Source organism: Dendrobates tinctorius, unplaced genomic scaffold (genome assembly GCF_039654945.1).
Source record: "Dendrobates tinctorius isolate UK_male_01 unplaced genomic scaffold, ASM3965494v1 ptg000024l, whole genome shotgun sequence".
Classification (NCBI taxonomy): Eukaryota; Metazoa; Chordata; class Amphibia; order Anura; family Dendrobatidae; genus Dendrobates; species Dendrobates tinctorius.
The window spans coordinates 10,841,122-10,864,537 of record NW_027361692.1 but is presented as its reverse complement, the minus strand read 5'-3'; the positions used below and the strand labels follow the sequence as shown (position 1 = coordinate 10,864,537).

At 42.0% G+C, this 23,416-nt stretch overlaps 1 protein-coding gene across 15 annotated transcripts in view; it reads left to right on the top strand.

Moving 5' to 3' along the window:
• The window catches only part of RIMS1 (regulating synaptic membrane exocytosis 1), a 548,264-nt gene that overhangs the window by 261,340 nt on the left and 263,508 nt on the right, over nt 1–23,416 (top strand). For 13 of the 15 annotated variants that reach the window (XM_073569361.1, XM_073569354.1, XM_073569342.1 and 10 more), the window contains 5 exons: nt 2,346–2,476; nt 4,097–4,268; nt 11,724–11,877; nt 11,975–12,046; nt 21,788–21,941. In XM_073569361.1, the coding sequence (XP_073425462.1) occupies nt 2,346–2,476; nt 4,097–4,268; nt 11,724–11,877; nt 11,975–12,046; nt 21,788–21,941 (683 nt within the window). The remainder of the gene's footprint in view (nt 1–2,345; nt 2,477–4,096; nt 4,269–11,723; nt 11,878–11,974; nt 12,047–21,787; nt 21,942–23,416) is intronic. The other 2 variants (XM_073569347.1, XM_073569345.1) reach the window with 1 other exon arrangement.

The window sequence follows — 23,416 nt, the reverse complement described above, 5'->3', positions numbered from 1 at the left end:
CTTGAGTTATTTACAAGTTTATGACCACTTATAAAATGTGTTCAGAGTGCTGCCCATTGTGTTGGATTGTCTATGCAACCCTCTTCTCCCACTCTTGACACACTGATAGCAACACCGCGGAAGAAATGCTAGTCTAAGGGGGTCAAATTCATTGAAGGAATGCTCGGACCTGACACCCATAATGTGGTGGTGCACCATCTTGCTGGAAAAACTCAGGGAACGTGCCATCTTCAGTGCATAAAGAGGGCAACACATCATCATGTAGCAATTTCAGATATCCAGTGGTATTGAGGTTTCCATTGATTAAGAATGGCCCCACTATCTTTGTACCCCATGTACCACATCATACCATCAGTTATGGGTATCAGGTCCAAGCATTCCTACATGAACAGTTCCCTGGAAAGTGGATTGGTCGTCATGGGCCAGTTGAATGGGCACCAAGGTCTCCCGATCTGACCCCCTTAGACTTTTATCTTTGGGGTAATCTGAAGGCAATTGTCTATGCTGTGAAGATACGAGATGTGCAGCATCTGAAACAACAGATACTGGAAGCCTGTGCTAGCATTTCTTCTGCGGTGTTGCTATTAGTGTGTCAAGAGTGGGAGTAGAGGGTTGCATTGACAATCCAACACAATGGGCAGCACTTTGAACACATTTTATAAGTGGTCATAAACTTGTAAATAACTCATGAAAGAATAAAGATATGTTAAAACCAAACACACCGTTGTTTTTCTTGTGAAATTCTCAATAAGTTTGTTGTGTCACATAACCCTCTTCCCATTGAAAAAATAAAGTTAGATCCAAAATGACCAACTTCAAAATGGTTACCGTGGTCACCACCCATCTTGAAAAGTTTCCCCCCTCCCATATACTAATGTGCTACAAACAGGAAGTTGTTATCACCAACCATTCCCATTTTATTTAGGTGTATCCATATAAATGGCCCACCCGGTATTGCAGTCATCCTATTATTATATAGCACTGTGAGCTTACAATTGCTCATTTTTGTGGGGGTAGGGGTGGAGCAGCTGGGTCAGGAGTTGAAGAGGGGAATGAAAAATCTACATAGAGCAGAGAAGAGAGAAGAAATTAACTGTGTAGAAAAGCAAAATGAGCAATTGTAAGAAGACAATGCCGTATAATATGATTGCATTGTATAAGAGGATAAAAACTTTAATGGGAGTACTTCTTTACTTCTTTAAACAGGCCTTCAAGATGACTGCCTTAGCAGCTCATGAGATTTTGTTTGAGGGGTGTCAATGGGGCCTTCTTTAGGGATTTAATAAAAAATGTCAAAAACATAAAAAACACTTTTAAAAACATTAAACCATCTGTTTTCCCCCCTAATGTGCATAGCAAAATGTAAAAATTAAAAAATAACATATTTGATATTGCCTCATAATTGCCCAAACTAATAAAACTTAAAAATATTTATTCCATATAATAATGAATGCCAAAACAGAATAAAATTGTAATGTGATGACAAAATAAAAAAGTTCTGGCACTTGGAAAAAGGAAAGATGGAAATTAAAAATTATCCAGTCTCCAAATGGTTGAAAGCTGCTTGTAATGATAGATGTGATTCCTGTGACACTAGTTATTACTCACAGATAAGCTGTGAGGCTGGGTAGTCAAGAGGTTTGAGGTCAAAAGCCAGTAGAGTACCTCATAGGCAGGTGGGTGAGACCAAGGTGTAGTCAGGAAACTAATGGATGGTCAAGGTAAATCCAAGGTTGAGCAACAAAGATCAGAATACCAGACAAGGATCATAGAGCAAGCAAACCTACAATTGGCAGCAATTAAAGGCAGAGATCTGGTTATATAGCCTGATAATTACTGTTGACAAGAGACACAAGTATGAAGCCCCAGCACACCCTGGTCCTGAATGGATGGTTAAACTTTCACTTCAGATACTGACAGCTCAGCACACCCCATTCCTAGATTGGATGACTGAACTGTCATATACTGCGTCCAGACACTCAGATAGGAGGAATCGTGACAATTCCTCTTTGTGCCACCTGTACCACAAAATGTTAATATGGCCTTACACAGTTTTGATTTTTTGTAACTGTCTTTCCCATCGACTTTAGGTTACTATATTTGCTAGAGGTGGAGATTTTGGTATCATAAGGACAATTTCTTGCCCATTACAACCAATTAGATCCCTTCTTACATTGGGAAACATGCTTTATAAAAACTGAATCTTGGCATCTGATTGTGGAAAACACTATTAGCAGAAGAGTTTTATGCATGAAGGAAGATCGGTGTTCAGTCTAATTGAACACTGTGTATATAATTAGGGTACTGTTTTTACACTGGTACTAATTCTAATTCATTTGCTGTAGGTAAAATTATTGTATGATAAAGTAGAACATCATCTAATAGTCACTGTGCTACAAGCAATAGATCTCCCACCGAGGCCAGATGGACGCCCCAGGAATCCCTATGTAAAAATGTATTTTCTTCCGGATAGAAGGTAAAGTGCTGTCCATATATTGGTGCTGTATAGTGATGGTCGAACCCCTGGATGTTCGAGTCCAGCGGGTTTGGCTGAACATTTTAAAAAAAGTTTGGTTCGGGTACCAGAGCAGCACCCGAATCTGGACCCCATTTAGATGAATGGGGGATACGAACATTCTTTGTTTGCCACTCTGTCATCTGCATGACAGCGCGGAAAACACTGTCTCTGATTGGCAGTAACATTATAACTGGGGGTCAAAGAGCTGCGGTTCCCATGCTGTCATCTGGTGGGAAGAGCCAGGCAAAGCTCCACAATTGAGGCATTTAATAGTTGCGTCTTTTTTGGGGTGGCTGCGGGCTGGTATTTTTAGTCATGGGGACCAATATCTATGGCCCCTTACCAGCCTGAGACTACCAGCCCCCAGCTGTCTACTTTAGCTTGGCTGGTTGTCAAAAGTGGGGGGACCCCATGCCGTTTTTTTAAAACTATTTATTTCATTATTTAAATTGAAAACGACGTTGAGACCCCTATATTCTTGATAACCAGCCATGATAAAACTGAAAGCTGAAGGGTTCCAGTCCGCAGCTGTCAGTTTTGCCATGCTGATTATCAAAAATAGATAGGGGGGAACCCACACCGTTTTTTATATTTATTTATAGCACAGGTGCCGGCTGATGAATACTCCCATCAGCCGTCGCCTGCTCTAGCTGGTATTAGCGGCAGAAGGCATAGACTGATGGGAGTAGTACCGTCTCATCGGCCAACGCCTCTGTGACTGGAAGTAAACATTTTACCGCTGGTCACAGCTGCTGCTGCTCTGACCTGCGGTAATGATCTTACCACCAGTCAGAGCCACCATTGTTTCTCGCGCAGCCATGTAGGTGACAGCATGGGAAACACCCGATGTTCATTGTGCTGAACTCGAACAGTAACACTGACTTCCTGGAGAATTCCATGTTCAGGGTCTGTGCCCAAACGGTAGGTGTTTGGTACGGACCCTGAACTTTGCTGTTTGGGCTTGCCCATCACTAATGCTATATAATTATTATTTTTTTTGTTATTTATGTACTGTATCTTCTTTGTTGATGTTTATAATAACAGAATAATCTGGAGATAACCTTTATGAATACAATTGTTATCTCAGAGATTGAAAGGGTTGTCTGCTTTCAGAATTTTTTTCCTATAAGTATGTTAGTAGTGAGTAAACCTGGGCTTTACTCACCCTCCCCCGGTCTATTTCTGAGTCTTGCCCGCTCCTCCCGGTGTCTGTTTTCTGCAGTGCGGAAGTCACATCAATAGCCAATAAAGGAGCTCAGTGGTTCTATCGATGTAGAGCTACTCAGATCTGCTGTGATCACTGACTGCTTGCCACGCTGGCAATGTGACATCGTGACAGTGCTGCAGATGATAAAGCAGTGGCAGAGACTAAGCGATGGACTTTGGCAGGTAACTAAACAGTTTATTGTTTTTACTACTAATGGAGCTTATAGGAAAAAAACATTACTGAAAGGAGACAACCCGTTTAACAAAAAAAGCAATATTTATAAATGATATGACAAACAGTAAACACTACTTTGCAATCCTTTGAATTGCCACTAGATGGCAGAGAGTAACTGTACTCTTATTATTCGGCAGCGATAAAAGTAAGCGGAGGACCAAAACAGTGAAGAAAAGCTCCGAACCAAAATGGAACCAAACCTTTGTTTACTCCCATGTGCATCGGAAAAATTTTAGGGAACGAATGTTAGAAATAACTGTATGGGATCAGCCAAGAGTGCAAGAAGAGGAAAGCGAATTCCTTGGAGAGGTATTCCTTTCAGTTCATTAAAGAAACAGGCTACTGCGAAGTATAAAAGTAGCTTTTTTTTGTGCGCAAAATTCACTGCTTTCAACAATTGTGATTTAATTGGATGTGATTTCATGAAACCTCGTGCCCACTATGTGTTTAAAAACTATGGAATTGGGCTTTTTGTGGCAATGTGCACACAGAGTTTTTTGGTGTGGAAACTCTCCAGATCCTCTTCAAGAATGCAAGATTCCTCAAACCCTTGGAAGTTCTGCTCTGAAAACCCTGTAAAAAGACTCAGTGTGCACATAGCCTATGTGTGTATTTCCCCACTTGGGAACATAGCCTAACGCTAAAAGAGCAGAATTTTATGCCTGTACAAGAAACGAGCAGCACATTTCCATTTTGAGCAATCTACTATCATAACATTTACAATCGTTCAGGGGCATACACAACTAATAATTGGCGGTCATAGACCACCATATTTGTCATCAGTATGGCAGAGATTAAGAGCATAGGGGCCTATGGATATGTCTGATGTGAGCACCTAGAGCTCTACCAACGCAGATACTGCAGGGTGAATTTCAGCTAGGAAAGCTGAAGATCAGTTGTGTACTTGTAGTCAGCAGACATTACTGCTACTGTATATCTAATAAATATGGCATCATGTGAAAACTAATTTATTAATACACATAGTCATAGATCAGAAATCTGAGTCAATACAATCTAATTAGAAAATATAACCATTCATTGATCTGAAACATTGCTGGAAGTTATTTTCATTAAGTGTCCAAATGTAAAAAGCCTAAACTCTTCTGGTTTTAATAATTAAATGATTGATTGAATGAATACATAGTACAGTTAGTTACTACAGCCAAATAATGATCATATACTGAACAAGAACCGTGTTTTTGTCTATATTAGATTTTCTCCATCAGTTTAATGTCTCTATTGGATTACAGTGTATCTGGACAATGTCTATTAGCGAGGAGACTAGATGGGGAAAATCAGTAATTTATTCAATGTTTGCTCATTTATGATTTGATTGTTTAGTATCTTAGGTTTCTACTAACTTAGTGTCATGATCCTATGTTTGGTTTGGGACTGGTGCGCCTGGAGTTAATCATTGTGGCCTTTCTCTGGATCTGGGAGGGCTCTTTATAGCCTCCGGTTGCTCTAGTCCTTGTCAGTTATACTCCTGCCCTCGGCTGAGTTAAGTTGACCCCTGTGTGCCTATGCCTTGTGCCTGCTCTCTTGTGTGATTATTTGGTTCTGACCCGGTCTGTTTCCCCGTTGTGTATTTTCCTGCTGATTTGGTACTATCTGTTTGCTCTCCTGGTTCTTGGACTTTTTGCGTGCTTATTGACTATCCGTTCTGTCTGCCCCCATTGGTACCGTTATTGCCTCTCTCGGTTTTCTGACTCCTCTGGCTTGACCCTGACTACTCTCCTTTTCCTTGTGTTCTTATCCGGTGACCACAGCTCGCGTTACCCTTCTGCGTTCCGTTCGGACCCTGACGCGTCCCGCTAGCCCCTCCGGGCATACTTTTGTTGGCTCAGCCCCGGTCCCGCCCTTCCTGCGGTCACGTGCCGCAGGTCCTGTTTGCTGGCGGTCGCATACTGTCCTGTCTATTCCCCGGAATAGCTGTAAACCCCGTTTGTCTGCTCTGCACTGGACGCATACGGATCGGTGGGTACCCGTTACGCGGTTCGTGATAGTCTATATATGTCTTTACGTATACCCCTGATGGCAGTATTGTTCTTAGTTCTGTAGACTTTAAATTGCTCATTCATTATTGATCCCGGTTATTGTTTTTTTTCCACCCCAAAATCTTACACATCTGGTGTTCTCCAATGAAGATGTCTCATAGGTTCTTCTGATTTTCTGCCTCCAGAGCACTTGGTTTATTTACATTTCACTTCCATTGTGAAAAAGTGTTCCTAAGGTTCCTCGTTTTACGATGCTCATTTGTCAGATGAAATTAACTTTTGTGCTGCACAAAACATCATCGTACTTGGGAACACATCATTCTCTGTAAATAGGGCTCGTGCTGCTGAGAACAATGACAGACTATGTGCGCTGAACACATCAGATGCGAATGATGCCACAACATTTAACCCAACACGCGTTTTGCGTCAGCTTCCTCAGGGGGCCATAAGTGTGATAGAGAACTTGAATCTAGTGAAAAATCTGGCCAGTCTAGGAGTTAGCCGTTTAGCTGATTCAATGTAAGCTAAATTTTTATGATCAGTGACCACAAGGATTTGATGAACCTCCAAAAAATGCCCCCATTCTTCAAAAGCTAATTTAACTCACAATTCCCGATATCATAATTTCTTTTGGCAGATGAAGATTTCTTGTAGAAAAATGCACATGGCCATAAATTAGTCAAGAGATTTGGGCCCCTGAGATAAAACGGCCCCTACGTCAACCTCTGAAGCATCCACCTTCACAATTAATGGTTACTAAAGATTGGGTTGGATTTGAACAGGAGCAGACATAAAATACTTACATTTTTCAAAAGTCCCAATAGCATCCAGTGAACAAACCTTGAGGTCTGCCCCCTTACATATGAGGTCAGTAAGATGTTTAACAATCTGAGAAAAGCCCTTAATGAATTTCCTATAATTGTTAGCAAATCCTAGAAACGTTGCAACGCTTTTAGGTCACTAGGTTGATCCAGTCTATCATTGCACCTTCCCAGGATCCATTTTAAAGCAATCCGCCGACAAAATATATCACAGAAAGGAAACCTGAACAGAAAAAATACATTTCTCGATTTTTGCAAATAAAGAATTTCCCTTCAATCTTTCTAAAACAACACGGCCATGTGCATGATGAGAATCCAAATCAAAAGTGAGAATTAAAATATCATCAAGGTAAATAACAACAAATCTCCCAATGCAGTCAGAAAATACATCATTCATAAAGTTTTGAAACACTGCTAGTTCATTGGTTAACCCAAAAGGCATCACAAGATTTTCGAATAGACCCTCCGACATTAAAAACACTGTTTTCCGCTTATGCGTATCAAATTGTATGCCCCTGTAAGGTACAGTTTAGAAAAACATTTAGCCCCATTAAGCTGATTATAAAGGTCGGGGATGAGTGGAATTGTGTATGTATTCTTAACCATGATCTTGTTAAGTTCTCAGAAATCGAGACAAGAACGAAGACCCCATCTATTTTTTTTTTTCTTTAAAGGGAACCTGTCAGCTGTTTTGGGCTGCTATAAGATGCGGCCACTGCCTTTCAGGGCTTTGTACAGCATTCTTGCGAGGCCACCCTCCTGCTTACATCATCGCTCCCCGTCATTGTGCTCCTGTGCAGGCGTACTTCTCTGCCCTGTTGAGGGCAGAGCAAATTTCTGCAGTGCGCAGACGCTGGATTTAACCCTTCTGTAAACTTTTATTCACATAACTTTCCATGGTGGTATGTTCAGGCCCAGATACATTATAAAGGTGGGCTTTTAGTAATTTAGCACCAGGGACAAGATCAATAGCACAGTCATAAGGACGATTGGGAGGTAATATCTCTGCATTTTTTTTTTCCAAGAATACATCTCCGAAGTCTTTCAGGTACCATGGTATAAGCTCATGTGACATGTGGGGCCCCACTTAAAAATTTCTTTCTCACACCAGTCAATCAATAATGATTGTGAATGAGCAATCATGGAAGCCCCAATACCACCCCAGCAGGTAACGCAGCCAAGAAAAAACAGGAGATGAATAGTGAGTGAAGTGCTCCTATTTGAAGCGTGAATTCCACCGCTACAAATTTGACACAGTTCTGAAGTATAGATGTTTTGTGAATTGCAAAAATTTTGATGGGTTTTGCAAGACTAACTTTCCCTAATCCTAATTTCTGAACCAGTTCACAATCAATAAAATTTGCAAGAGACCTACAGTCAATGAAAGCCAATGCTGGCAATACCTGGTTCTTGAAAGACAAAACTGTCTTAGGCGCTACATTATCTGAGGAGAAAAAGGGTACCTGGAAGTCTGGGTAACCTTCTTCATTATCTCCCAGGGTCCCGTTTCACTTAGCGACGCACCAGTCCTGGTAGGGATCACTGCTGTGTCGCTAAATGATAGTAAGCTGCAAAACAGGGAGATCTCTTCAGCGACGCAGCAACGATCCAGCAATCAAACACAGCGATGCATGCTGGCCAGCGGGACACCGACGACGAAAAAATGGCCCAGGACATTCCTGCACGATCAGCGATATCCAGCAGGGGGGCCGGTCTCTGCTGTGTGTCACATGTAGCGAGATCGCAGGAGAGATCGCCGTTGTGTCACAAAATCGGTGACGCATTAGCGATCTCGCTATGTGAGAAGGGGCCTTTAGATGTTTTCCCAACTGCTTACTTGCTTAAGAGCGAGCTGAACAGTCCTTTGAAAACCGGCAGCCCCAACCTCCATTGGCCCTACTGCGAGAAAACGGGTCTGCTCCAGGGGAGAATACAAGACATCCCACTGCTCACCATGCCTCTCATGAATTCTGCCGTCGACCAGTACAAGCTGGATTATGGCTTCTGACAAAGAACAAAGGGGATCATGCAGAACCAGAGTGTCCTTCAGGGATTCAGTCACACCTTTGTGAAATTGGCACCAAAGGGCCACATCATTCCACAGGACCTCAGTGGAACACTGTCAGAATTCAGTACAGTAGTTTACAGTGGTGCAGCTTCCCATGTCAGGTTCATGATCCTAGCCTCAGTGGCCTTGACTCTGTTTAGTTTTTTCATAGATTTACCCTTAAGACATCAAAAAAGTCGTCAACTGAAGACCTTTCTGTGGCTTGTGGAGACAAAGAAAATGCCCAAGTCTATTCCTACCCACTGGGACTGATCCCCTGAAGACCAGGGTCGTGGGATAAAGAATAGCTTACAACTCTTCCTGAACACTCTAAACTGGTTGTTATCCCCTGAAAACTTATCAGGGACGGGCACTATTGGTTCGGGGGATACCAACTGGATGTCATAGGGGACAGACATCATAGTATCCGCTACTAATGAAAGACTATGCAAAGATTTCATAAGGCTAGTTATCTGAGCCTGCAACTGGAACTGTGAAGATCCCAGACTCTGGCATTCCTCAGTCAGATCCTGTATCATTTAGGTAAAGTTCACCACCTGATCGCAGAGTGTGTGAACAATCTCCATACTGGTGAACAAAAAAAAATATATAGACCGTATAGGGTCAGTTGTAATGTGATGCTGAGTCATTGAGACAGGGTAGTTAGAAGGTCGAAGGTAAGATACCAGGAGGTCTCATAGTACAAGGGGTGAGACAAAGGAGGAGTGGTCAGGTAACGGTCCGGGGTCAAATGCCAGGAGGGTACAACAAACAGATCGTAAGAGGCCAAGTCTGGGGTCAGATAACTGAAGTCAGAGAGCATCAAAAGCAGACAGGATAATCCAAAAGAGTAGTCACAACAAAATCCAGGGTCTTTTTCAAGATCAGTAGTCAGACAGAGAGCAAGCATACACACATAACTAAAGCAAATCTGCAACTGATAATCTGCTGCGCACAGCAAGCCAGTTAATTGCCCTGCAAATCATTTGAGGATAGGAGGTACCTGAGGAAACGCCCACAGGATAACCAGATTGACATCTCTGCTTCTCAGTCAAAACACTGAGACCCAGCACGCCCCGGATCAGATTGGATGACTGGACGGTCACTCAAAAACTGACAGTCCAGCACACTGCAGGTCCAATAGGGCGTCTGAGCTGTCACTCACAGCCTCCCTAGGCCACAGTCAGATGTGAAACCGTGACAAAAGTTTTGGTAAGACAAAAAGGACAGGGACTAAAAAGCCATCATAATCTTCTACATGATATTAGCTGTCATCAAAGTTTGTAGGTGTTATTTATCGTTTTCTGACCTCATCTCAGATGATTTGTTACCATACACTATGGTGGCTATGACAATTCAGTAACTTTGATTCTGGGGCCCACTGTTCATCTACATGCGAATAATACATTACCCTCTTTCACAAATTTACCTATGCTGCTACGTAATAAACTTAGTAGTTGGTTGGCTGAATGATGACATGCTGCTTTTGTCTGTACATTGGTAATCAAATGTATTGGGCCAGCTACTGGTCATGTTGGTGGAGAATGGCTTACTCTCACACAAGGGCCCGACAGGGGATTCACCTGTTCTCCTGTGGACCAATTTGAGTGTTATGATTGTTTAACAATTCAGACGGGAAAATTGGTAAAACACTAGAAACCGCAACTGAGCCAGCCATTTCTTGTACAGACTAAAGATTCTGACTCCGCAGTTCCTAGTGGCAACTACGTGGGCTGGAATAGCCCTAACAGACTAAACTACAGCAGCTTGGATCTATGCTGCCTGAAAAGTCGTTGAGCCCCTCACGTTCCTCCTAAGGAATCGGAGGGCAGGGCAGAGTGCAATTTACCTACCGGAAGGGAAGGTAGAAAGAGGTAACAGAGTGAGTTAAAACAAACCACGAAATATAAGTTGAGAAGATAAGGTACGTGCTGCTAGAGAGTATGCCACTTACTTTGAAAAGCAAAATCAGAGATAAACCCTAGCTGGTCTTTCACTGGCTGGAATTAACAACGGCAGTATGGCTGGACATCCAAATGAGAATATCACCAGCAGGAAATACCAGCAGTGGGACAGCATATAGCTGTACCCCAAAAGGTGATTGGGCAGACAAATGATTAAACAAAAACACCTGTCACCCTAAGGGTATGTGCACACGCTGCGGATTCTGCTGCGGATCTGCAGCGGATTTGGCCACTGCGGATCCGCAGCTGTTCCTGCTGCGGTGTATAGTACCATTATTTCCTATGGGAAATGGAAACCGCTGTGCAGACGCTGCAGAATTTTCCACGCAGATTATCTGCGGTTTCTAAACCGTAGAAAGAATTGACATGTCAATTCTTTCTGCAGATTCCGCAGCGGCTTCCTATCTCCACCATTGTGGAGATGGTGAAACCGCATGGCCAAACCGCAGTCTTTTGACCTGCGGATTTATCTGCGGATTTTGCAATATCCGCGCGGATGAATCCGCAGCAGATTCCGCAGCGTGTGCACGTACCCTAAAAAGACTAAAGCAGGGATAACAGTCAATAAACACCTGGGGAAAACGTGTAACTGCTGGGGCTTGGTGGATCAAGAAGCCGACCACAAAGCACAGGCTCAAGGTTTACAACCCAGACGCAATATCAAAATTATTATTATGCTATGATTGTTGCATCCTTATATTGTTCTTTGTTGTTTTAAATCACCTTGCATTATAAATTAGCGATTGAAAACAAACAGGCTTAGATAGATCCTATACTGGATAAAGTCTGCATGTTTCTGTCAGAGGAATGTGAGTCCATTACTAGATGTTAGATTTTACGTAGACTGCTCAGGTTTAGGTCTCCATAGTGTTCATCACTAATGATCCCCGACAGGCTTTTTGGCTTCTCTTCTCACGGTGTAACTTTCTTCTCAGATTCTCATAGAGCTAGAGACTGCACTGTTAGATGATGAACCTCACTGGTATAAACTGCAAACGCATGATGAGTCTTCACTACCTCTGCCTCAGCCATCACCTTTCATGCCAAGGAGACATGTACATGGAGAAAGTTCTAGCAAAAAATTACAAAGTAAGTATCCTGTGCGTCAGCGTCATGTCTGCTTATCTCTGTGTGCATATCCCTCTGTGCTCCATGAAATGACCACCTATGGTTTGCTGTTGTACAGGATCTCAGCGAATCATTGATAGTGACTTCTCAGATTTTGATGTTGATGATGGTATTGGAGTTGTGCCTCCAGGTGCGTTGGTAAAAGGCATGGTCCCATCTTCTCTTTGCTTTCTGCTTCTTTTTCACTAATCCAGATTCCAGTAGGATGTTCATTTTGGAGATTCAGTGTATTGTGGAGACTAATCTAATGAATAAAGAACATCATTTAATTACCCTTTTCTGCAACCAACTGTGCACTTGAAATCATTTCCAAAGCTTTTATTTCTGATCAAACTTGTAAACCACGGGGTTACTAAACATTTTACTTCACAATGCTCTGAGCTTATAAATGCAACATTGTTTCTAGAGCGTGAACACCGTGACATTATTGTTTAAGATGCTTAGAAGCGTACTACCTGTTTTATTTGTTCTGCTTGTTGGACTAACTAGTTTGTAGTTCTCATGAAACCGCTGCTGCACGAAAGTGTTAACAGTGCATGATGCATGGCTGCCAGTCTATAATTTGCAATAACAGCAGGATGCAATTAGGAGCTGGACATTTTCTCATGGCACCACACTAATGCTTACAGCTATGGCTTTCAAGCCAATCCCAAAATTCTCCACAGCAGAATGATATATCTTTATAGGAGAAAAGGTCAGACTTGTTTAATAGGTTTACATAATCTTTACTTGACAGTACCATGACTCCAGACAATAAAATGGCATTGTTCGCACCCTTTGTTTTCTATTGGCCATATCATGAAATTGCTTAGTAAAAGTAACATTGTTTCTCCTATGTTCATTCGGTAAATGCTAGAAAATTATATTTGGGACTTAATATTAAAGGCTATGGACACCTTTGCATGTTTCTAATTTATTAGGCAATGGGTTTCATAACAATTTTTGTCCATTTTTCTTCTGTATTTAGCATGTATTATACTAGCATGCAAATACACGCTATGGTCTAGACTTGTAAAATTGAGGTACTGTTTGATCAAATTGTGTAAGCCCATCTGCCAGCAAAAATGTGACCTCATTAAATGGGAACATACACTAACAGGCAGGGCTTTCATGGGCTTTAGCCTAAAAATATAAAGGGTAGGTAAGATCCAATTCTGAATAATTCTTTCCCGCCCTATGACATACTATTACGTCGTAGAGCTAGTGCAAGTTTCTGGGCTAAGTGCTGGCATCTGCTTGTAACAGGAGCAACCGTATTGCCCTAATCAAAGGGACTTGAAAAATTATGATGTCAGATTGTTTTTACTGAACATTGAACAACATAAGAACAAAATGCAAAAAACAATGGCAAAATTGTTTTTTTTACCACTGCATCTCATCTCGAATTTGTTTTCAAATTTTCAGTACTTTTTATGGTAAAATTAATGGTTTAATTCAAAACTAAAACTTATCCCGCATAAAACAAGCCCTCATATGGCTATGTGGATGGAAAAGTTAAAAAAGAGTTCTTTTTGAAGAAGGGGAGGAACACCGAGGAAAGATGGCAGGAGTGTCAAATATGAAGACAGTCACTTTCTCCCAACTAAAATGTCAAGCACCTCCTAGCAAAATAAAATAATTGTACAAGTGCACGCTGCTATGACTGCATTTCTAGACCATACAAACTAATACAATAGACTCCGAGTGCACTAAGGATGTATTACAATTAGTGATGAGCGAGTATACTCATTGCTCGGGTTTTTCCCGAGCATGCTCGGGTGTCCTTCCAAGTATTTTGGCGTGCTCAGAGATTTAGTTTTCGTCGTCTCACCCGCATGATTTGCAACTGCTAGACAGCTTGAATACATGTGAGGAATGCCTGTTTGTTAGGGAATTCCCACATGTATTCAGGGTGTCTAGCAGCCGCAAATCATGCAGCTGCGGCGACGAAAACTAAATCTCCGAGCACATCCGAATATTCGGAGATCACCCAAGCATGCTCGGGAAAACCCGAGCAACGAGTTTACTCGCTCATCACTAATTACAATACACTGCAAGCTGCTTAATTCCATATACTCTGAATCCAATCAGCTCCCTGTCATACTCAACCCCGTCTATCTCGTCTCCTTAAAGCTCATTTAAGTTCAAATGTAATCAAATCAGATAACAATCAAGTCACATTGGTGCTTTGCTAAGTTTTCAGTACAACAGAGTAAAGGGCTGGAGGTCGAACCCAAAAGGATTTGGCTGTCGGGATAATACTAAATGGGGCTTGCAATGTATTCTAATATATGCAAGGTGCAAGTAAAGGCTCAAAGATTCTTAAACAAAAGCCAAATGCGTACATAATTCATATAATGCATTAATCATTCAAATATGTCCAAAGAATTCAAGACTCCCAGTAATATAGGCTGGATGTGAGGTCTGTGTGTATCCAGGGTGCATAAATTAGAAAGAATATGGCACTCAAATGGGAATTATGGTGAAATCAGATGAAAAATTTATTTTGTGGTCGAAAAAGTGTGTACAAAATACTTGACGTTTCGGTCTTACATCGACCTTTTTCAACCATACACTGTAGAAGTAACTTAAACGACAAAAAATGAAACTTAGAAAAAAATTACATCAAATAAAATAGTAAATAATAAATACAAAAGATAACAAAAAATGACAGCATGGTATTTAGAAGAAAATTATATTCTGGAAAGATATATACATGCCTATGAGACAAATCTGCAGATAAATCGCCAAAAACCAGTGTAGAAGTAGTATATGACCACTGTTGATCCTGAGAGATCCTGAACAGGAATTTCAGGATCAACAGTGGTCAGTGTCTAATAAACTACTCCTACACTGGTTCCTGGCGATTCATCTATAGATTTGTCTGCTGTCTCATACACATGTATATCATTTTCTTCTGAATGCCATGTTGCAATTTTTTTCTTGTATTTTTAGATCTAAGTGGTAAGATTCCTCTTTGTTGAGAGTGACAAGCCAGGCATGCCATACCAGTTTGAGGAGACTTAAACGCCTTTCATGCTTCCATGGGAAATTAAATGTGCAAATTGTCTCTTCAGAGAGGAATAGGACTTGAAAACTAGTGGCACCTATTGGAAGTATCAATCCTACACAATATCGACCCTTTAATGAGCCTTGCAATATAACTTAGGATAGAAACCAAGCCAGCATCCTAATTTGCTGATACGGTGTTTCGGTGTATTGCCCCTCGTCAGTGCATGCAAGGCGTTTAAGTCTCCTCATATTGGCATGCCAGGCCTGGCTTGTCACTCTCCACAGGGAGAACCATACCCCTTAGATTCCAGTCTTAACCTCCCACCTAGCTAAATCAGAGCTCATACTTTGCAATGATGAGGGGCAATACCCCGAAACACTGTCTGCAAATTGAGGTTCTGATTTGGCCTTTATCCTAAGTCATATTGCAAGGCTCATTGAAGGGTTGATAATGACTTGTAGGTTTGCTACTTCCAATACTTGGCACAAGAGTTCAAGTCATCTTCCTCTCTGAAGAGAAAATTTGCTTTTTTAATTTCTTATACCGTAATTTGTCATTTTTATATACGATTTTATTTTGTGTAAAAATTTTTTATTTTTGCCTTTTGTTACTGCTACAGTGTATGCTTGAAAAAGGTTGATAAAAAAATGTTTAAATTGCAATATGGTCTTATTCAGGTATATGGGATATAAAGATAAGGGTGATATGATTACCTAAGTGGTTTTGTGTGACACAACCACTATATGGCATAACTACCAGCCGCTGCAATATCCACAAGGGTCAATTCGTATATAAAAAAAAAAAGGAACACTGGATTCTAGATGTGCTGCTAATCTGTCTAGGACCCACCATATCCCTGATACGATCTGTAACCCTGCAAAAAGGAGCATGACAGCAGACAGAGAAACGGATTTGCAACACTTTTGGAGATCAAGGAGTTATAAAGAACTTACACTTTGCAGCAGCACAATATTAGAAAAAATGTGATAAAGATTATTACATTGCATTTAGGGTGCAAATAAACAAATTGAGAATTTTTTGTGTGAAGGTATACATAGCCTTTATGTCCTTGTGGTGCATCTGACTGGCCTAAGAGAACATGTATGTGCTAATTAGCACCATAGTGCAAAACCTTGCCTGCCCAATCAGAGGATCAAAAAACCATTTATAGATGCCCCCAAATCATGTGCTCGCTCAGGAAACAGGTGCTATTCAAAAATGTACTACCCTAGGTTGCATTGGTAATTAAAGGGAACTTGTTAAATCCGTTGACTGTCCCCAAATGCTGATTTCTTTAATCTTATAAGGTGCTTGATGTAATATACTAGCACTATATACCACAATGAGCCCAGAATTAGGGACATTACTAAATAATGGATGAGGGGGCAACCCGTATGTCCTGATTGGATTTAGAATGCTACAAGGGCCCATACATCTGACCAACATGTGAGGGTGAACAGGACCAAATTTTCCATCGGGTATAAATCTACATTCTCTAAACACTGTAGTTCTGTTACGTTACATCAATCATGTCATCAAATGAAAGAAATCTGCTCCTATACTGCTATAGTAGCATATGGGAACAGTCAGAAGATATGACAGGTTCTCTTTAATAGCATTATTATAGGTTAATTAAGTAAAACTAGAATACTATACTGGAACATAGCCCATAGTAAGACTTCATAATTGCAATTACTATTGAGAGTTATGGTATTAAGTTTGGAAGCCAGTTTGGAATTACGGTAAATTATATTATTATGCTGTTATTCTGATATGTATTTGCTAATTAAATGTGGTACAGGGATAAACCAAGCCAAGGATAAATTATATATAATATATATATATATATATATATATATATATATACATACATACATTCTGTGTATAGATCTATATGTATGCAGCAAATATTTAGCAAATTTATCGTTATGAAATGACATACTGTTTGAAGCAGATTTTGGTAAAAAAAAAAATTACCGTGTGTGTGTATATATATATATATATATATATATATATATATTATATTACCATACTGTGGATATTTTGATTATCATTTATTTTTATGCAAAAAAAATGTTTTAAAATATTGAACATTGGTGGCAATAGGCCGATCCACATGCATGCGATTTTGTATTTCTCCTTTGAACTGGGTCATTCGGGGTAAATGTTGTCAGCAGACCCATCTTTTATACCTTATATATTCTTGTATTTTCTGTTATATAGTTCCAGAGTACATACTGACACACACGCATACATTCTCAGAGGCACACTTGCATACGCACAAACACTCACACAGACATTGTAATACCGGACTGCTGAAAAATAAATAGACAGTACAGCGCAGTAGCAGAATACATAGCACCGATGCCTATTTTGCTTGCTCTGCTGTGTGACAGAGGGAGACTGCTGTACATTTTTCCACCTGGCTCATTCTGATTTTGGGAGGAGAAGCAGTATTCCTCTTTCAGTATTTTGTAGTAAGAGCCCCCACACAGCCCTCTTTATACAGTAAGAGACCCCAGATAGGCTCCCCATGATCAGCATGAGACCCTACATAGCCTCCCCATGATCAGTATGAGCCCCTACATAGCCTCCCCATGATCAGAATGAGACCCCACATAGCCACCCCATGATCAGCATGAGCCCCACATAGGATCCCCATGATCAGCATGAACCCCACATAGCTTCCCCATGATTAGCATGAGACCCCACATAGCCTCCCTATGATCAGCATGAGACCCAATGTTACGGGCTGGCGGAATGCACCAAATAATAAAGATGGTATTTAGGTGCGTTCACAGCCCGGGATCCACCGTGCAGAGGTGTTAACTGCTGCTCAGTAATGGCGGACGCTATATGGCGGTATAATAACGGGACACACGGGGTTAACCTCACCCAGTGTGTACAGAGGTGGACTCTTATCTCTCAGAGCCGCACAATCACCAAATAATAAATGCCGTAGCCTGTTATTGCTCACAGAGCTCGGCAGTGTGAGCGCTAGCGTATAGTCTCAGAACTCAGCCCTTAGACCGCAGGACTGAAGTCCCTCTAGAACGCTAGCGCTCGGCACCGCGACTGCGATGCCAGCAAGGGTTAAATCACGCGTGCAAGTGTGCACAGTGCCACTCAGGTGGATGCCACTAATCGCGCTGGTTTGGGCCAGGTAAGCGCACAGGTTGCTCAAGGCGTTGCACTGGCGTGGCTGTCACTTGCCGCGGTTCGATAGTGCCCTGCAGTGGGCGACACCATCGGACGCTAGTGTGCAAATGGCTGGTATGCACTGTGGCCTATAGACTAGCCACTGACAGGTGCTGACTCGGACTCTAAACCCTAACCACATTCGTATTATCAGAGGGAAGGGGTTTCATAATGAGTCAGTCACCAGATACATGCATCCATCATCATACACTCCAAACTATTTCAGTCTATACTAGCGCATAGGCGAGCGGCCATGCGAACCTTTTATAGCCACGGGCGTCCGGAACCTTCCTGGCTTCTCGGATGGGCCAATCCGAACACGAGCAGGACCTGAGCACGTGACCCTCGATTTCCAATGGGAGATCACTCCACGGGCATGCTCAGTGGCCCGACATGTGGACTTAGTCCCTGGAGAATCTCGCTGCTGAGCAGCATGCATTGTCATAGCTGTGCCAGAGGTGGCAGCAGCAAGCAAACCCACGGAGTTGGCCTGGGCAGAGCGCCGGGACCAATGAATCTGCTGAGCAGGCTCCACTGCAACCGAAGAAGAATGGGAAACCGCTGGGTGCAAGGCTCTGGATTCCTGCTGTGCAGTGGCAGGAACCCGACGCCTAACACCCTACATGGCCTCCCCATGATCAGCATGAGACCCCACAAAGCCTCCCCATGATAAGCATGAGACCCACTAAGCCTCCCCATGATAAGCATGAGACCCACTTAGCCTCCCCATGATCAGCATGAGACCCCACATTGCATCCCCATGTCCAGCATGAGACCTCATATTGCTTACCCATGTCCAGCATGAGACCCCCATAGCCTCCTCTTGTCCAGCATGAGACCCCTATAGCCTCCTCTTGTCCTGCATGAGACCCCCGTAGCCTCCTCTTGTCCAGCATGAGACCCCCATAGCCTACCCATGTCCAGCATGAGACAAACATAACCTCCTCATGTTCAGCGTGAAAACCACATAGCCTCCACTCGTCCAGCATGACACCCCATAGCCTTCCCATGTCCAGCATGAGACCCCCATAGTGTCCCCATGTGTAGCCAAACATCCCATACACATGAAAAAAAATCCACCATATACTCACCTTGCTCCCGTTTTGTCTCTGCGATGCACTGACTCTCCACAGTGCACAGCTGACGCGATAAAATGATGTAATTGTGTTAGCTGTGTCTCACACTGATTGATGGAAAAAGGGGCCGGCGGCCCTTCCTCCACCAATGCATTCACCGCTGCCTGCATCCCAAGAATGCAAATAGCTGTGATAGTGGGTGGCAGCAGACTGGCTGGGGAGGGCATGGTGTGGGCCGTGTATGCAGCCCTTTGGCTGTCTTGGTCCGCAGGCCGGACTGGAACAGCCAGATGGCCGGATGTGGCCCGCTGGCCGCAGTTTGCCTAGGTATCTTCTACAAGGTAACTATAACTAAACATTTACAAACAGAAGCATATCATTGTGTAGTTAATTAAGACATCACACCTACTACTATTAAATGTCCCAAATACATTAAAATTAGATACTGTAATGTAAATTAATTTTGGTAGAAGTATGAGAAGGTAATTCCCATCTTGGCTTTTTATGACTAACATTGATGTACAATAAAAAATTATATTATGGTATCGTGTTAGCCAGAAAAATCAATGTAAATTATTTTTTTCCCAAAAAAACACAAAAGTTTTCTATCAGCGATACTTTTATTGGCTAACCAGAAAAATTATATTGGAATAACTCTATAAAGATGCTGACCATTGAAGATGGGGCTACCAAAGTAGCTGAAAGTAGCTTTGTTGTCTCCATAACGCCCATAGAAAGAAACAAAGTGGCACAGTCTCTCCCTGCAGTTTCCATAGCTCCCATTCATTTTTATGGGAACTATAGAAACCACATAGCTCGGTTGTTTTTGGCTATTTCCATTACCCCATCTACAATGGTGGTAGACTTTTCCTATATGAATAACAAATTAAGACTTGGGTGAGCGCATACCTGAATTACGTGAAGTTCTATCAAATAGGCTACATTAATTTTGTTATTTCTGCTACTGGGATTGTGTATTGTTGGTAGATTGCTTATGATACCGTTTACCATACTAATTTACCGTCTAAAATGTTAGCTGGCGATGCTTGATAAAATTCCCGTAAAGTTTTGTTCAAATGGCATGCACATTTGTAATGTATTGTGATGACGCTGGAGAGAGGACATGGACAACCTCTATAAATTTTGATACCTAAAAATGAAATATACAGTAGTCATCATTCAGGAAGCTACATGGGTTACATCAGTTTTATCTGAGCCTTGAAACAAGGGGGGTCCTTCATCACGTCTGTAACCGGGACCTGTGTATTTTCCATGAGGTGAGATCACACAATCCCTGATTATGACAGAAAGACCCTTCTTTACTTACCATCCTTGCTTTCAGGTTGGGTTTTCTTCAACTCTAGGCACTGATAAATACCATTAGCGTCCTGTGAGGTGCCGGAGGTTTACTATGACCCCATATGGGAGCGAGCAGCAGTAAATGAATGGAGACATCTGGCTGAGGTCTGCACTGATTTTGTGGTCTGGTCTGTGGGACTGGATTTATTTTAGGACCTTGTCTGGGGTTGGGTATTTGGTTAGGAATCTGAATTAATTTTGTTTTGTGGTGCCTGGATCAATTTTCTAGTGTTATTTGTGGTCTGAATTGTTACTCAGCCTGAATTATTTCTCAGTTCTCTAGTGTGGAGTCTAAATCTATTACATGGTCTAATCTAGGGTCTGATTTTATTGTGGGGTCTGATCTGGGATTTACATAGTCTGGATTTTTTTCAGGACTGGTTTTAGGTGTTGATACATTGTGTGACTTTGTGATTTACATTTTTTTGGGGTATGCATATAATTTTGGAGCCTTTTAGTTTAGGGGTTTACATTTATAATGTATGCACAAATCTATCCAGATTAAGATTTTCTTTTTGATGTAGCTGTTAGGGACAAGAGAGGGCTTGGCATGTCACTCTCCACAAGGAGAAAGGTTACACCGTGGATCCCGGTCAGGTGCCTCTCCTCCAGCCAAACCAGATCTCACACTTTGCACTGATTAGGTGCAGCACCCGAAACACAATGTCTGCAAATTGACTTCTGGTTTGGCTTTTAGTCATGTGGCAAGACTCGTTAAAGGGTTGATTTTGACTTTTGAGATTGCTACTTCCAATAAATGGCGCTAAAGTTCTAGTACTCTTCCAGTCCGATGAGGCAATTTGCACAGGACGAGAGAGGGTGTATGCTCAACTTTGAGACCAGACCCTATTGGGTTTCAGCTACACCTTTTTTAGTTATGGAACAATTCATCTTACTTATATTACTTGCTGATTTGCTTCATTATTATAGACATCTCGTAAAGGCTTATTCTTATTTAATTTTATGTATTTTTCTAGATGTTTTTGCATGTCAAATACAAAATGGATGTTTGTTAATTGTGATCTTACATCCGTCACTTTTAATCAAATTTGTTTCTTCTGTGATGGTTAAGACGTAGGCATACAACCTAATGATGTAGTTTCATTTGATTCAATTTTGCACTGCTTCTCTGTTAATTCTGTTTAAAGGATAAACTAAGTTGAAGTTTAACTTTCTGCCAGGTCTTATTAAACAAGCTATCAGTTAAATCTAATTTTTCATGTGCTGAAAATTTTTGTATTGCTAGGCTCAAGGTCTAATACTAGACAAAGCCGATCTACAACATTAACAGTGCCGGAACAGCAAAGAGTAACCCATCACCGTTCCCGTTCCGTATCTCCTCACCGTGTTGATGATCAGGGCAGGACCCGCTCACGCTTACCAAATGTGCCATTACAGAGGTATGTTTTGTCATGTCACCTTTTGCAACGCTTGTTTAAAGTGAATATGTAATCTGAAATTCGCATGATGTAGGGTTCAAGATATTAAATCCATCACTTACCGTATATAGTCGAGTATAAGTCGATCCGAGTATAAGTCGACCCCCCTAATTTTGCCACAAAAAACTGGGAGAACTTATTGACTCGAGTATAAGTCTAGGGTGGGAAATGCTCCATAGATTATTCCCCCATATGGGGTCCTCAGAAGAAACTCCATAGATTATTCCCCCATATGCTGCCCCCACAAGAAGCTCCAGATTATTCCCCCATATGCTGCCCCCACAAGAAGCTCCAGATTATTCCCCCATATGCTGCCCCCCCATAAGAAGCTCCATATATTGTTCCCTCATATGCTGCCCCCACAAGAAGCTCCATATTGTTCCCCCATATGCTGCCCCCACAAGAAGCTCCATATTGTTCCCCCATATGCTGCCCCCATAAGAAGCTCCTTCGATTATTCCCCCATGTGCTGCCGCTGCTGCATGTAAAAATAAAAAAAATGACATACTCACCTCTCCGTCGCTGGGTGTCAGATTCTCACCTGTCCTGCGTCCATGGCTGCTCACCGCTATCTGCACGTCATCAGTTAGTGACGTTCAGACTGCAGGGGGCGCGGCGCGCATTAACCACGTCACCGCGCCCTCTGCTGTCTGAAGTCACTGACCGATGACAGACAGCAGCAAGCAGCCATGGACGCAGGACAGGTGAGTATCGCTATACTTACCCGTCCTGACGCTGTCTTGAGCCCCCAGCTTCTCCGCGCTCTCTCTTCCTGCCTTCAGCGGTCACATGGTGCCGCTCATTAAAACTCATCAATATGCGCATATTGATGAGTTTTAATGAGCGGCACCACGTGACCGCTGAAGGCAGGAAGAGAGAGCACGGGGAGAAGCTGGGGGCTCAAGACAGCGTCAGGACGGGTAAGTATGACCTGACACATCCGCCCCCTCCGACCCCTTTGTATATGACTCGAATATAAGTCGAGAGGGGGACTTTCAGCCCAATTTTTTGGGCTGAAAATCTCGACTTATATTCGAGTATATACGGTACTATTAAATCCATCACTTACATGGCTGCTTACTTTATTTTGATAAAATCACAATTTTACTGCTGCATATTTACCAGTTCTCTAAATTCTGATCACTGCAAAACTCCACCACTACCACTACTGATTGGCAGTTTTCTGTGCATACTGTGCATAGGCAGAACGCTGACAATCAGTGATAGTATGTTTATATAGAGCTTATGAATATGAAGGTCTTCAAATCTGCAGGTTTACTAGTCTTCTAGTGATAATCTCCTGCTGATAATCCAGTAATGTTATCAAAACTACAGCAAGCAGCCCAGGAAATGACATATCACTGGAATCACGGTCTCTGTCTCTACATTATGCTACTCAACAAATGAGTTGGCAAAAACCTGGTGACAGATTTCTT